General features: G+C 42.3%; 1 protein-coding gene across 8 annotated transcripts in view; it reads right to left on the bottom strand.

Moving 5' to 3' along the window:
- Positions 1-16221, bottom strand: part of dnmt3ab (DNA (cytosine-5-)-methyltransferase 3 alpha b) — a 571533-nt gene that overhangs the window by 156499 nt on the left and 398813 nt on the right. For all 8 annotated transcript variants that reach the window (XM_043676070.1, XM_043676107.1, XM_043676111.1 and 5 more), the window contains 2 exons: positions 8043-8201; positions 5150-5257 (listed from right to left, as the gene is read on the bottom strand). In XM_043676070.1, coding sequence (XP_043532005.1) covers positions 5150-5257; positions 8043-8201 — 267 coding nt within the window. The remainder of the gene's footprint in view (positions 1-5149; positions 5258-8042; positions 8202-16221) is intronic.

The following is a 16221-nucleotide window of genomic DNA, read 5'->3' as shown; positions in this document are numbered from 1 at the left end:
AGCAAAGCACAAATGCAGGATTAGTTTCTTTCAGATACATTTTCTGGTGTATTTAGGTTCAGGCCCTTGACTCCAGTATAATGACATGTGCCCACATTACAGAAGGAAGCTATTTAAAATTAATATAAAAGGTAAGTCAACCTGTAATATTTATGTTTGCCTCTTTGACAGATGCATTAACTAATCTCAGGTCATTCATTGAATTTACAAACATTCAGCTGCCCATTCCCTTTGTTTTAACAACATAGACCCTTTCCAAAATTTGTTTGAACCAGAAAGTGTTTTTTGATAAGATTGGAATTAAAATTATAAACTTGAGGTTGAAGATCAGAATGTATTAATATGAGAGAGAATTAATTATGTGATTGATTGAGAATGGCCATGAATAAATGCACAGGTAGCAGTTATTTCTAGCATGACGTCACCGACATGTACACACTGGTTTATCAAGAATCCTTATCATTCTTAGTCTGCAAAAACTGTTGAGGGAAATTTTGAGATCTGAGATTGAGTACTGCCATACATTTGTAAGCATGGTGGCTTCCTGGAATTTTCAGTTATCCAACAGAATCCTATCAACAGTGGCTACTGCCATGGTCTAATCCATTTTGGTTAACATTGACTTCTGCACCAGTTTATTTATCATGAATGACTATACTTTGACGTAATATGGAATTATGTTGTGTACAGTTAAACAAAATGTAATTAATGTTATCATCCACATGTGATAAAACACATGGAACAGAAGCAAACGTAGACCACTAAGCCCCTTGAATCTGCTCTGCCATTCAATAAGATCATGGCTGATGGGTTTGAGATTCAAATTCCACTTGATCCCACTGTGATGAATGATTGCCTTTGAGTATTCTCCCCTTGGTGCTAAAATACAGTACAGATTTTCCTCAGTGTGTATCTCGTTGCACTGCATTACTTGCAAACATTGAAAGATAGAGTGGGTCAGACTAATGTCTCAAAGGAGTCTTCTTGACTTTATTCCATTTGATTAAGCAACAGAGAATAGAGTAATGGTTTTCAATTGCACGTGTTCTGGTCAAGAGTAGATGAGAGTCAAGTGTGGTGTGCTGGAAAAGCACATCAGGTCAGGCAGCATCTGAGGAACAGGAGAATCGACATTTCGGGGGAAAGCCCTTCATCAGAAGTGAGGCTTATGAGCAGAGGAGGTGGTGAGATAAATGGGAGGGGGCGTGGGGCTGGGGGAGAGGGAGGGAGGTAGTTGAGAGTGTGATAGGTAGATGGAGGTGGGGGTATTGGTGATATGTCAGAGAGGACAGTGCAGCAGATAGGTCAGAAGGAAAATGGACAGGTTGAACAGGTCATGAAGACAGTGCCGAGTCGGGACTGAGGAAACTGGTGAAATCCACATTGGTGCTGTGTGGTTGGAGGATCCCAAGGCGGAAGATGAGGCGTTCTTCCTCTAGGTGTTGGGTGGTAAGACAGTGGCAATGGAGGCGGCCCAGGACCTGCATGTCCTTGATGGAGTGGGAGGGGGAATTGAAGTGTTCGGCCATGGGGCAGTGGGATTGGTTAGTGTGGGTGTCCCGGAGATGATATGTGGAGCATTCTGCAAGTAGCCGTCCTGTCTCCCTGATGTAGAGGAGACCCAGTCAGGAGCAATGGATACAGTAAATGACATGTGTAGAAGTGCAGGTAAAACTCTGATGGATGTGGAAGATTCTTTTGGGGCCTTGGATGGAGGTGAGGGCGCAGGTTTTGCAATTCCTGCGGTGCCAGGGGAAAGTGCCGGGAGGGGAAGGTGGGTTTGTTTGGTGGTGGGGGGGGGTGGACCTGACAAGAGTCGCAGAAGGAATGGTCTTTATGGAAAGCAGATAAGGTGGGGAGGGAAATATATCTCTGGTGGTGGGGTCTGTTTGTAGGTGGCAGAAATGGCGGAGGATGATGCAATGTTTACGGAGGTTGGTGAGGTGGAACGTGAGGACCGGGGGGGTCTACCCTTGTTGCGGTTGGAGGGGTGGAGTGCGAGGGTGGAAATATGGGAAGTAGATGAGATGCGTTCGAGGGCATCATTGAACACGTGGGAGGAGAAATTGCAATCTTTGAAGGAGGCGGCCATCTGGTGTGTTCTGTGGTGGAAGTGGTCCTCCTGGGAGCAGATGCAGTAGAGGCAGAGGAATTGAGAATAACCTGTGCTTTTCCAGCACTACACACTCAACTCTGATCTCCAGCATCTGCAGTCCTCACTTTCTCCGTATTCTGCTTCACTCTACTCTGCTGAATTTGATGCAGTCTGGCATTTCTATTTCAAGATCCTAACCACTACATCAATATAAAAGGATTTCTGTCATGTTATTTTCTGTGAACAATTTTAAGTTGGTGTTTGTTTTTCAATTTTTTAAGTCAGTTTTTCACTATTTACTTTGTCTAATTCTTTACGAGTTTGAACACCTCCTTTCAATTTTCTTTCTCCAAGGACAGCTTTAGCTTCATCAGTTTATCTATCAACATAATTGAAGTTCCTCATTCCTGGAACCATTTCTCGTGAATTTTTCATTCACTTTCTCTGATGCCTTTACACCCTTCCTAAAATGTGATGTCCAGAACTGGATGCAAAATGGCAGCTCAGGCCAAAACAGTATTTTCTATCATCATAACGTCTTTGCTATTGTTTGCTATTCCCCTATTTCTGACGTGTGGGATTCCAAAAGCTTAACCCTCCCATCATCCTGCTTTGCCATTTGCTGACTTACATCTATCTTCAGGTCCCCCTTTAGAGTTACACATTGTTTTATATTGTCTCTTCATTCTGGACCTATACTCTGTACAGCAATTTGGCTAGTCCCACTCTACTACCTTTACCTGCAGTTTTTTTTTCAGATTCTTATCCATTTGCTTTTGAAAGCTGCTATTAAATCAACTTCAGCCACACTGTTATACAGTGCATTCCAAGTCCTAACGATACTGCGTGTGTTGACATCTCCCCTAATATTATGTGATTTTTTTAATATCAATTATCCTAAATTAGTTTGCAGTGGTTCTCAATGGGAACAAATATTCTCAATCTACTCTGTCCAGATCTCTCATAACTTTGAACACCTTTATAAAATCTGCTATCAACTGGAGCAGTTCATCAAATTTGCCAACAACTTCCACACCATCTTTAAATTCATTTGGTCTACCCCAGACATCTCCCTCCCCTTTCTTGACATCTTCGTTTCCATCTCTGGCAACAGTCTACAGACTGACGTTAACCATAAACCCACAGGCTCCCATAATTACCTGGACTACACCACCTCCCACCCAATATCCTGTAAGAACTCCATCTCATTTTCCCAATTCTTTCGAGCAGATGCGACAAGTCGGATGAGGAGACATTCCACTCCCAAACATCCCAGGTGTCCACCTATGTCAAACAACATGCTTTTCTCCACTCTGTCATCCAAACAGCCCTCTACCATTCCCCATTCCACTGCTCGAAAACTGTCCCCATCCCCACCAAAACACAATAAAGACAGGGTCCCCCTTGTCCTCACCTACCACCCCAAAGACAGGGTCCCCCTTGTCCTCACCTACCACCCCACCAGACTCTGCTTCCAACGCATCATCCTTAAACACTTCCACCAACTCCAATTAGACCCCTCCACCAAGAATATCTTCCCCTCCCCACTCCTCTTTGCCTTCCGCAAGGACTGTTCCTTCGCCAATCCTTGGTTCGCGCCACTCTCCCCACCAACACCTACCCGAAACCCCGGGACCTTCCCCTGCAACCAGAAAAGATGCAAAACCTGCTGGCACACTACCCCCCTCACCTCCATCCTAGGCCCCAAACAGTCCTTCCAGGTGCGACAGAGGTTCACCTGCCTCTCTTCCAAACTAGTTTACCATATCTGGTGCTCCTGCTGTGGTCTTCTCAACATCAGAGAGACCAAACATAAACTCAGGGCACATTCCGCTGAGCATCTGAGCCAGGCCCGCAGGGGCCAACTGGACCTCCCGGTCACAGCCCATTTTAATTCCACTTCCCACTCCCTTTCCGACATGACCATTCTCAGCCTCCCCCATTGCCACAGCGAATCAGACTGCAAATTAGAGGAACAATACCTCAACTTTCACCAGAGCAGGTTACAGCCCGGAGGACTCAACATTGAGTTCTGCAATTTCAAAAAAACCTCCCTTTCCATCCAACTCCCTTCCCAGCCCCTCCCCCTCCCTTCCATTCCTCTAACCGACTCTTCCTTCCAGCTACCAACCAAATTCATTCCTCCCATCGACCTGAACACAGGTTGAACCCTCTACCTGTGTTCACCTATCCCTACCATATCACTCTGCCCCCTCCCCACCCAAAACCCGCCTTCAACCTACTCCCTTTATGAGCAGCTCTTCTTACCCCACCCTGAATCCTGAAGAAGGGTTACACCCGAAACGTTGCCTTCACCACCTCCTGATGCTGCCTGGCTTGCTGAGTTCTTCCAACCTCCGGCTTGTCTATCTTCATTCTGCAGGCAAATGGATCGCTCCATATCACTGTGTTAAGTTTCATCTGCTACCTGTTTGCTCATTCCACCATCTCAGATGCAAGTAATGGACTCTTCCTCACCTACAACCAAACTTTGAAGGATCTTTGACAAATTCTTTGATACTGTGCTAAATATTGCTGATAGGATTCTTATTTTGAATACAAGGTTTGCAAGGATAAATCTCAGCTGTCCAGGTGAGGAGAGAAATTGCTCTTCTTAACCATCGGCTTTCAGTCTCTCCACTGCTGTGCTGTGCTGTTTGCTCCTGCTCAGGGTGTTTGATTTGCCTAGGATACCATTTTGCTCAGCTTCTTTTGCTCTGCTGCACTTTTGTTCCTGTTTAAGACCTGTATCCATGTAATATTTTCAGCTTGCTGCATCCTAAGAATCTCCATTGCAGGCTTCATCTAGTTTTCTGTGAATAAACAATGAGGTGCTTTCTCGAAGGGCCATTCATACAAGCACTCTGGACTTCCAGCTTCAGTGCCAGAAAAGCTACAGCTATGTTTCCTAACACTTCAGGTAAACATCAAAAATAGTCAAAAAATTAGCTGAACTGAGGCCAACACAATCAAAGTATACTCATTGAGGTTGGTATGATATATTTATTATGAACAAGCATTTTAAAAAAACAGATTAATGAATGAGTTTCATACCTGTAAGACTTCAAAAATTGCTTTCCTATACATAGGCTGTTTGCTATAGGTTGGCTGGTGAAAGGCAGTAGAAAAAGAACTCAAAGGCATCAGCTTTTCTACACAGACCTGTCAAATGAGAGAAAACTGAGCTCAGTGATTACTGAGAGAAGAACATATGATCTTTCATTTACATAACTCTAGCCCAACATACCTGACATAAAAAGGGAAAGTAGAAAGAAACAAACAAATTAGGAGAGACAAATTTATATCAAGGAATCCTATACTGCCTCTGAAAAATACCTCAATACACTTCACATAATATTAATTATTATTCATATACCGACTTGGTGTGTGGGCAAATGCAGCAACCATTCACAAACATTAAAATTCTACAAAAGCAACAAGATGAATGATCATTCTTACTCTATTTTCAGTGGTGTCAGTTGATGGAACGATATGTGGCTATACAGGACATTGGTTAGGCCACTTTTGGAATACTGCATGCAATTCTGGTCTCCCTGCTACAAGAAGGATGTTGTGAAACTTGAAAGGGTTCAGATAAGATTTATAAGGATGTTGCCAGGGTTGAAGGGTTTGAGCTGTAGGGAGAGGCTGAACAGGCTGGGGCTATTTTCCCTGTAGCATCAGAGGCTGAAGGCTGACCTTATAGAGGTTCATAAAATCATGAGGGGCATGGATTCGGTAAACAGACAAGGTCTTTTCCCTGGAATGGGGGAGTCCAAAACTAGAGGGCATAGGTTTAAGGGAAGAGGGGAAAGATATAAAAGGGATCTAAGAGGCAACGTTTTCACGCAGAGTGGTACGTGTGGAATAAGCTGCCAGAGGAACTGGTGGAGGGCTGGTACAAGTACAACATTCAAAAGGCATCTGGATGGGTATATAAATAGGCAAGGTTTAGAGGGATATGGGTCAAACACTGGCAAATGAGACCAGATTTATTTAGGATATCTGGTCGGCATGGATGACTTAGACGAAAGGGTCTGCTTCCGTGCTGTACTTCTCCATGACTCTAAGAGCGCTGGAGAACTAATTTATACGTCTCAAGAATAGGATTTGTTCAGTCCTTAAGAAGCAAAACAGTTAAGATAGCTTATTCTCACAACTCCAGAACAGAAAGCTGGAGATGTTTCATATACACACATCAAGTAGAAGTGTACTTGAATTATTTTGTTCAAAAGTATCAAGAACAAGAGAACTTAAAGAAGTGTTCCCAAATCATATTCAGAATTTTCTTCTGGAATCATAGAATCCCTACAGTGCAGAAACAGGCTATTTGCCAATTGAGTCTGCATCAATGCCCCAAAGAACATCCCACACAGACCAAATGTTACTTGCCACGAGTCAGCCCAATGCCTGGTTATTGTCCAGAGCCTGGTTATTGTCCAGATCTTACTGTATTTGAACATGGACTGCTTCAGTGTCTGAAGAGTTGCAAAAGGTGCTAAAAATTGCACAATCATTGGCGAACATCCCCATTTTTGACCTGCTGACAGAGGTTAGGCAATTAAAGAAACAGCTGAAGATGGTTGGGCCTAGGACACTACCCTGAGGAACTCCTGCATAGATATCCTGGAGCTGAGATGACTGACCTCCAGCAACCACAATCACCTTCCTTTGTTCCAGGTGTGCCTCCAACCAGGAATCTCTTACATCTAAAAGTCTGCAGAACATCTTCTTTTAGAGACTTGCAAAACAAATAGATACATCTAAAAAGTTACCTTTGCTTATTGCTTCTTTATTTTTCTCTAGCTACATTATTCTTTTCCTCAGCTATGTTCCTTTGGTTTTAGTTTGTTGCTATTTCCCTAAATTTCACTTTTTCTTTATCAACTAATTCTCTCTCCTCCTATTCCTTCCTCATACCCCTCTCTATGGTAATTCTATTTCTCTACTTCCCGAATTTCTGTTGTTATCTTTTATTTGTCCAGCTCTCCCTTTCGTTTCTTGAAGTGCAGATGACACGCAAATTTCAGTTTCTCCATACTTTCCTGTGACTAACCAGTTGATGCACACATAAAAATTTTAAGATTTGTAGTCACAGACTCGTGCATGTCTCGAGACTTTTCTTTTGAAAGAAAGTAATCCCTTGGTCCTTTTGGACCACGTATTATCTTTGCCAAATTGGTGAGTGGGTCACTAGCTTCCACTTTGTTGACAATCTAAGTTGATTTTCTCAGTTTCGTGTTATAAGAATACGATCTCACTGATGAACCCTCCCTCAGGACCGGCCCTGGTATTGCGTCAGTATTTCAGTGCTGACATTGCTGAATCTGGGAATTCAGTAGTGTTGCTGGTTTGGATTTATGTTTGCAAACTGCTATTCAGTAGCACGGCATACTAATACTCTATGCAATGTGATACTGTGCTGCTTCATTCCCATGATGCAGGTGTTTCTCGGTACAGTCAGTCCTCCACATCAGCAAGGGCTCCATTCCTGAAAACCCCTGTGAATGATGAAATTAGTGAGAGTGTGGAGCTAAATTAAATGTAGGTTAAAAATATGTTAAATATCACAGAGTTTTGCTCATGGACGTTGAAGTTTATTCTAACTTATCTTTTGATACTGATGAGCAAATTCACAATTTGTGATTTTGCAGATACAGAGGATTTACTGTAATATATTGGGGTGTGTTACACTCTCTTCTATCATGAGAAAGCCACCACACTGTGAGGACTGCAGTGCCAGCTTTCTACACAGCATTATCAAATGAACAGAATAATCATATGTGATCAAGTTTAAATCATGAATTTTGTAAATGGCATGACAAGAATACTTTATAATCTAGACCCATTTTGAAGTATCTTCATTGAGATCAAATATTTCTATTCTCCCAGTCACAGTAAGAAAGTACATGAAAGAATTTTTTGAAAACCAAGACATTAAACTTACAACAGAAAATTTTCCATCTCCAAACCACATCACCCATCGCGTTCCTTCGGCTGCCCGACTTCGGCCAGTCATCCACCAGGACACAATGCGACCAGGCCACCAGGAGAATCCCCTTAGCTTCCCCCAGACCAGCTCACCAATGCCAAATCCACGTCCATCCTGAAATGGCAAATGTTAATGAAGGAATTTTATCATTCTTTGCAAAAAACTAGAGATGTGCAAGGATTGAGTCCTGGCGTTAAGCAGCCCTGCCATCCATTACATTGCTATGAATGAGTAAAGAGTCATTTTTTGGGAAGTTTTTTAACTTTACTGAATGGGGGAATCTTAAAAATTATAGCACTGATGAGGTCACTCAACACATTAGAAGTGTGTGAATGATAGCTTTTCCAAAAGACTGCAAGACCTAAAAGCGGATGTATGCCATTCAGCCCATCAAGTCCGCTCTGTCATTCAATGAGTTCATGGCTGATCTGTCAGACCACAACTTCACCTTCCTGCATTGGCATCATAATGCTCGATTCCCTTACTGATTAAAAATCTTTCTCAGCCTTCAATATATTTAATGACCCAGCCTCAACAATCTTCTGGAGTAAAGCATTCCGCAGATTCACTGCCTTCTGAGAGAAGAAATTCCTCTTTAAACGTCTTAAATGTATTCTGAGGCTATGCCCTCTGGTCCTAGACTCTCTCACAAAGAGTAGAGCCCTAGGTAGTGTTGTCGAACCAAGACACCTTTGGGTTCAGGTACTTAGTTCTTTGAAAGTTGCATCACAGGTAGGTGGGATGGTTAAGAAGGCTTTTAGCACGCTTGCCTTCATTGCTCAAACTATTGAGTATAGGAAAAAACTAGGTAAAAACAATGACTGCAGATGCTGGAAACCAGATTCTGGAGTAGAGTGGTGCTGGAAAAGCACAGCAGTTCAGGCAGCATCCGAGAAGCAGTAAAATTGATGTTTTGGGCAAAAGGGTATTCCTGATGAAGGACTTTTGCCTGAGATGTTGATTTTACTGCTCCTCGGATGCTGCCTGAACTGCTGTACTCTTCCAGCACCACTCTACTCCTATTGAGTATAGGAGTTGGGACATCATGTTGAGGTTGTACAGGAGAGTTTGGAGTACTGAGTGCAGTTCTAGTCACCCTGCTATATAAGTATATTATTAAATTGGAGAGCATTCAGAAAAGATTTACCAGGATGTTGCTAGGATTGAATGGTTTGAGTTATAGTGATAGCTTGGATAGGCTGGGACTTTTTTCAATGGAGCTGAAAAATGTGTTGCTGGAAAAGCGCAGCAGGTCAGGCAGCATCCAAGGAGCAGGAGAATCGACGTTTTGGGCATAAGCCCTTCTTCAGGAAACATGTTTTTTCAATGGAGTGTGGGATGTTGAGGAGTGACCTTAGAGATTTATAAAATCATGGGAGGCATAAATAGGGTGAACGACAAGGGTCTTTTCCCTAGGGTGGATGAGCTCAAAACTAGGGGGCATATTTTTAGGGTGACAGGAGAAAGATTTAAAAGGGGCTGAGGAGCAACTTTCACAGAGGATGATTCATATGTGGAATGAATTGCCAAAGGAAGTGGTGGATGCAGGTGACAAAATGTATAAGGTATAAGCAGGTAGGGAAAGAGTTAAGTTTTGAGATTTGTGAAACAAAAGGTTAGCTGAACATGACTCAGATCAGATAAGAACTTGCAGTTAATAATGGGGTACTGGAGGCCAGGGTAATGGATTAACAAGGTGGAAAAGCAGTCATTATGTAGAGCCATTTAACAATATTGGAAGCGTTCATTATGTACGGTCAGTTAACAAGGGGAAAAATATCCATTATGTGAAGCCAGTTAACAAGGTTAAGAACATTCATTGTATAACAGCTAAAGGCTTAATCTCTACTACTGACACTAATTTATGGGTGGCACAGTGGCTAGCACTGTTGCCTCATAGCGCCAAGACCCGGGTTCAATTCCCACCTCAGGCGACTCTCTGTGTGGAGTTTGCACATTCTCCCCGTGTCTGCGTGGGTCTCCTCCGGGTGCTCCGGTTTCCTCCCACAATCCAAAAATGTGCAGGTTAGGTGAATTGTCCGTAGTATTAGGTGATGGGGTAAATGTAGGGGAATTGGTCTGGGTGGGTTGCGGGTCGGTGTGGACTTGTTGGGCCGAAGGGCCTGCTTCCATGCTGTAAGTAATCTAATCATTGATTGTAACGATCACCAAATCAATATGTATGTTGTCTTATCTAGATGCTCCTCCCTGTAAAATGACTATATAATTCATTGAGAAACTGCTGTTTGACAGAAGACCGAGAATTCCTGTCAATGTGCATATGGGCGATTGTTCTCTCTCCCTACAGGGCCCGGAATAAAGATGGAGGTAAAACTACACGGTGTCTCTGAGTGTTTTACTTTGACTGAGGCAGGAACGGGACGACACAGGTACAGTTATAACATAACATTTAAAAGACATTTGGACAATGCATAAATTGGAAAGGTCCAGAGGGATATGGGCCAAATGCAGGCAGGTGGGACTAGTTTAGTTTGGGAAACTGGGTTGGCATGGATGAGTTGGAGCCATGTTTCTGTGCTGTCTGACTCTCTAACCTTTCGAATCCTCGATTCAATATTTTCCAATGGAGTCATCAATTCTAATCTGAATTCCATGCTCTTTTGTCAAAATAAACAAAATAATGTCAAAAGCATGTATTTATATTGCAACTTTTAACAGAAGGTCTAAATGTTGACACTAACATGTGGTGTTATGACACGTGGTAATTTAAACCCCTCTGCTAATTTAAACACAGAGAAGCTCACCTCATGCTGTAATCTGTTAAATTTCGAGAGGCAAAGAACTATCCCAGGGGTCATTATTTAGATGAAAAATCATCTATTTTATTCTTTTAAGTCCAATAGAGAGAATTAAAACAACTATTTACTACTCCTTTCTCTTAAACCTATCTTTTAACTCCCACTCTACAATACTGGTCTGATAAAAATAAAAATCACGATTAAGATTTACAAAGAAAAAAAATCACATTTTAAAACCAGTCAGCTTTGTTGATTCTCCTTTGTGGATTTTTCTCCATATTTTCCTGGGTTGTCTTTTTTTCGGTCTTTTGTTGCACAACTTTCCTTATGAACAGGTACCTTTCAGAGATGTTCTGCTAACAGTCCAGACCTGTTGGTGCTCTTGCAGTTCTCCCCCTAACTGTACAAAACATCCGGTTTTATACCCCAAAACATTGGATCATTTCATTGGTTAGATGTTATCCCAAACAGTAAAATTCAAATTCGATTGGAGTTTGGTATCTGGGGCATAATTTAAAAGGATTGGCCGAATTTTAATTTGTTTTTGTTCTGTGGCAATGCAACTCCAGCTATTTGTTTCAACCAAATGTCACAGTTTTAAATTGTTCAGCACACTCTGCACTTTCAGTCAGTCCTAACCAGCTTCCTCTCTCCCCTAAAGATACAGTACACACCTACACCTTCAGTGTTCAGAAGCCCCTCTTTGTGTCAAATACGTTAGCAAGGTTGTAAGTAGCCTGCTTGCACTAGAGGCAAAAGTGAGGGCTGCAGATGCTGGAGATTACAGCCAAGATTAGAGTGGTGCTGGAAAAGGTCAGGCAGCATCCGAGGATCAGCAAAATCGACATTTCGGGCAAAAGCCTTTCATCAGGAAGCCCCACTATTTACAGAAGTGTGGAACCAGGCTGAATATAGAAAGTTCAGAGGGGAAAAGAAAAATGAAATTAAACAGATAGGAAGCATGGAAAGGCTTGACAGCTAATATAAAGGAAATTCAAACGTTTTCCTCAGGTATTTAAACAGGAAAAAGGTAGTAGGGTTAGAGATCAAAAACTAGACCTACACCTGGAAGCAGATGGTGCTCTGCATCTCCCTTTATCAAGGGAGATAACCACTGTGTGAGAAAGAACATTGTTAAGATATTGGATAGGCTAAAACTTGAGAAATCATAAGTAATAAGAAGTCATTAAAAGTTGATAAATACCCACAATAGATGGGATATACTACGAAAACAAAGTGACAATTATAGAAGGTACTGAACATAATCTTCAAATCCACTTTAAGTACATGTCTGGGTTCAGAGGATTGCAGAATTACAAATACAGTGATTAATTGATTTATTGTCATGTGTACAGAGGTACAGTGAAAAACGTTTGCTTACAAGCAGATTAAAGTAAACGAGGATGTACAGACCAAAAAGACTTAGTTAGAGGCATACAGGTTACATTGTGCAGGGCATGCGCTAAGTGAGATCTGCATTAGCAAGATCAGCATTTATCATCAGTCTAACAATGGCTGGGAAGAAGTTATTTCTGAACCTGCTGGTATGTGTGTTCAAGCTTCTGTATATTCTTGCTCAAAATGAGTAATTCAACAATCTCAGTTGAAGGAAAGGTTTTGAAAATGCACCCAAATTAGATGTTTGAAATAAGGTGTTGGTACTCCAGAAGCATAATGTCTATAAGACAATGAGGTAAATTGCCAGTTTAAATTCTAGGGAATATTTCTTAGAGTCATGGAGTTATTCAGCATGGAAATAAATCCCTCGGTCCCACCTGAACATAATCCCAAACTAGACTAGTCCCACGTGCCTGCTCCTGGCCCATCATATCCCTCCAAATCTATCACTCCTCAATTTGTAGCTATGCCCCCTCGTACAAGCTTATGTCGTCATCCTAGGAAAAAGACTTACATTGTCTACCCTATCTAATCATCTTGTATGTTCCTATCAAATCCCCTCTTAGCCGCCTTCTCTGCAATGAGAACAGACCAAGTCTCTCAGCCTTTCCTGATAAGACCTTCTCACCAGATCAGGCAACATCCTGGTAAATCTCCTCTGCACCTTTTCCAATGCTTCCACATCCTTCTTGAAATATGGGGACCAGAACTGTACACAAAACTCCAAGTGTGACTGTACTAGCGCTTTGTATAGTTGCAGCATGACATTACTGCTCTAGAACTCAATCCCTCTACCAATAAAACCTAACACACTATATGCCTTCTTAACGACTACAGGCTGAATATTTTCCATCAACCACCACTCGCTACCTTCTTACAGAAAAGCAGTTTCCAATCCAAACTGTTAAATCACCCTCTATCCCATGCCTCTGCACTTTCTCTAACAGCCTACCATGTGGAACTTTATCAAATGTGGAACTTTATCAAATCCATGTACACTACGTCAACTGCCTTACCCTCATCTACATGCTTGGTCACCTTCTCAAAAAACTCAATGAAGTTTGTGAGACATAACTGCCCTTGACGAAACCATGTTGACTATCTGCAATCAAATTGTTGCTTGCTAGATAATTATAAAGCCTATCTCTTCAATGATTTAGTGAAGGTTAATATTGGTCAGAACACCAGCTCCTCTGCAAAGTAGGGATCTTCTAAGTTCACTTTAAAAGGCTGAGGAAGCTGTGATTTAATATAAGAACTATGTTTTGGAAATATTCAAGGGTAGGTTAGGGGACCATTCCACTGAAAACACAATTTTTCTTGTGAAAACCAGGAAGAATGTTAGCGACAGGTGGACCTAGGGAATCCCGTAGCAATACCATCTCTTTACACAGATGGTGTCATTAAAGCTGAAATCAATAATGTGAGTTGCTAAGTTTATAAATTCAATGAATATAGACTCAGAAAATAGCAGAGTATTTGGATCACCATAATATAGTGATGCCAGGCAAAAGTCTACACATTTCTAGAGCAGTAAATTAGAGACCAGGCTTGCAAATTCCTAGCGCATCTTAACACGCTCCCTACTACACTCAAGTTAACCTTTGAAGTGGAATAGTTTAACAAACTCTCTGATTCCAATTCCCTTTTATAACTGGCTAGTTGAGAAATGCACCAATGTTGTCCATAAATGTTTACTGCAAGCCTACCTTCACGAGTCAACATACAGTGACAGCCCAATGCGCAATGTGATTGGTCTTATCAAAACTTCCAGCTACAGGGTCTGAACTATTTACCAAGCTAGTTTAACATCAAAATAGGATACAAAGCTATCTTGTAGAGTAACTATTTCAATCAAAAAATTGCTCATAGCACATACTCACTATTGGTACTAGGGTGGCCACTTTCAGACTTGAAAAGTATGTCTATTTCAAATTACTCTGGAAATTTAAGATGTCTTCAAAATTTGAGTAACACAGTGTAATATTAGCCATTTCAAGCTGCAACCATATAGCAGCAGATTGAGTGCATTTTCCATTAACAAGAGAGTGCCATCAAGCCAAAAGAATCTTCTGCCTATCAAACAAATGAGTAATGTATGTCAGCAAGTTCTCAGTTAAAGTTGTGACTGCAATTCTGAAAATCATGACTTGAAGTGAACCTAGGCTTCTGTAAAAGTCAATGTTAAAACCGGTTCCTTCAGAATTTCTTGCTTGAAAAAAAAAGAGGGTTCAAGCTAAGTAATTCAGCACCTTTCTCAGTGAAAACTTTAAAACATGTAGTTGAAATGGTGCACAGTCTTAAATGCCTATATTCATAAACAAAACACCTCAAAAATAAAATTAAAGACTAAAATAAAACTATAAATATAAATACAGCAAATCCACGACCACTTCCATCTAGGACAAGAATCCCAAATAGATGGGAGCACCTCACCTGCAAACTCCCTCCAAGCCACTCACCATCCTGACTAGGAAATATATCACCATTCCTTCAGTGTCGCTGGGTCAAAATCATGGAATTCCCTCCCTAAGGGCATTAAGGGTCAACCTACTGCATATGGATTACAACTATTTGAGAAGGCAGCTCACCACCACCTTAAGGGGCAACTACGGATGGGCAATACTGGCCAGCCAGTGATACCCAGATCCATGTAAGAAAACAAAATGGTTACACTCACCTGATAAAGTTCTAATTAACCAGGCTCCATCTGGTTCCTGTACTTGCAATGACCAATATCTACTACTAGAGGAAGCCTCGGACATCAGTGCAAGTTCAGAACAGGAGCCAGGAGGTAACTGGACACTAGAGACTTCAATGGTCACCAAAAGAAAAGGCAGGAACAGAGCTGGATTTGGAAAGGGTCAAGAGGTTAGGGGCAAGGACATGTCAGTGAGAATGCCTGATGAAGGGCTTTTGCCCAAAATATCAATTTTCCTGCTCCTCGGATACTGCCTAAGCTGCTGTGCTTTTGACAGTGAGATGTCAGGACTGAGTGCGGCTGCAAACACATTAGGAAAAAGTCTCAACGGCAACTGTGGTAAAATTAAACTCACAACATTACATGAATATATTGTTGCTATTTTGTAAACACCATTAAAGTGAAACTATTTTAACAGTCCATTTGAAAGAGACATATATGAATTTTCTTGCTGGTGCAATTGCCTGGTGCCAGGCAATTCAGCAATGTGACCAAACAAGTAGTGGATTGTATCAAACAGCACAAGCCTTTTAGGAGAAAGTGAGGACCGCAGATGCTGGAGATCAGAGCTGAAAAATGTGTTGCTGGAAAAGCGCAGCAGGTCAGGCAGGAGAATCGGCGGAGGCGAAGGAATTGGGAACATGCGCTTCCGCTGCATCTGCTCCCAGGAGGACCAATTCCAGTACCGAACAACCCAGATGGCCTCCTTCTTCAAAGACCGCAATTTCCCCTCAGACGTGGTTGACGATGCTATCCACCACATCTCCTCCACTTCCCGCTCCTCCAATCGCCACCAGGACAGAACCCCACTGGTCCTCACCTACCACCCCATCAACCTCCAGATACATCGTATCATCCTTCGTCATTTCTGCCACCTCCAAACAGACCCCCCCACCAAGGATATATTTCCCTCCCCATCCCTATTAGCGTTCCGGAAAGACCACTCCCTCTGCTGCACCCGATGTGGCCTCCTTTACATTGGGGAGACAGGCCACCTACTTGCGGAACGTTTCAGGGAACACCTCTGGGACACCCGCACCAACCAACCCAACTGCCCCGTGGCTGAACACTTTAACTCCCCCTCCCACTCTGCCAAGGACATGCAGGTCCTTGGCCTCCTCCATCGCCAGACCATGGCAACACGACGCCTGGAGGAAGAGCGACTCATCTTCCACTTAGGAACCGTCCAAGCACAAGGAATGAATGCAGATTTCTCCACCTTCCTCATTTCCCCTCCCCCCACCTTATCTCAGTCCCAACCCTCAGACTCAGCACC

This window comes from Chiloscyllium plagiosum, chromosome 3, assembly GCF_004010195.1.
Source record: "Chiloscyllium plagiosum isolate BGI_BamShark_2017 chromosome 3, ASM401019v2, whole genome shotgun sequence".
NCBI lineage: Eukaryota > Metazoa > Chordata > Chondrichthyes > Orectolobiformes > Hemiscylliidae > Chiloscyllium > Chiloscyllium plagiosum.
This window is presented reverse-complemented; position numbering and strand designations above follow the sequence as displayed.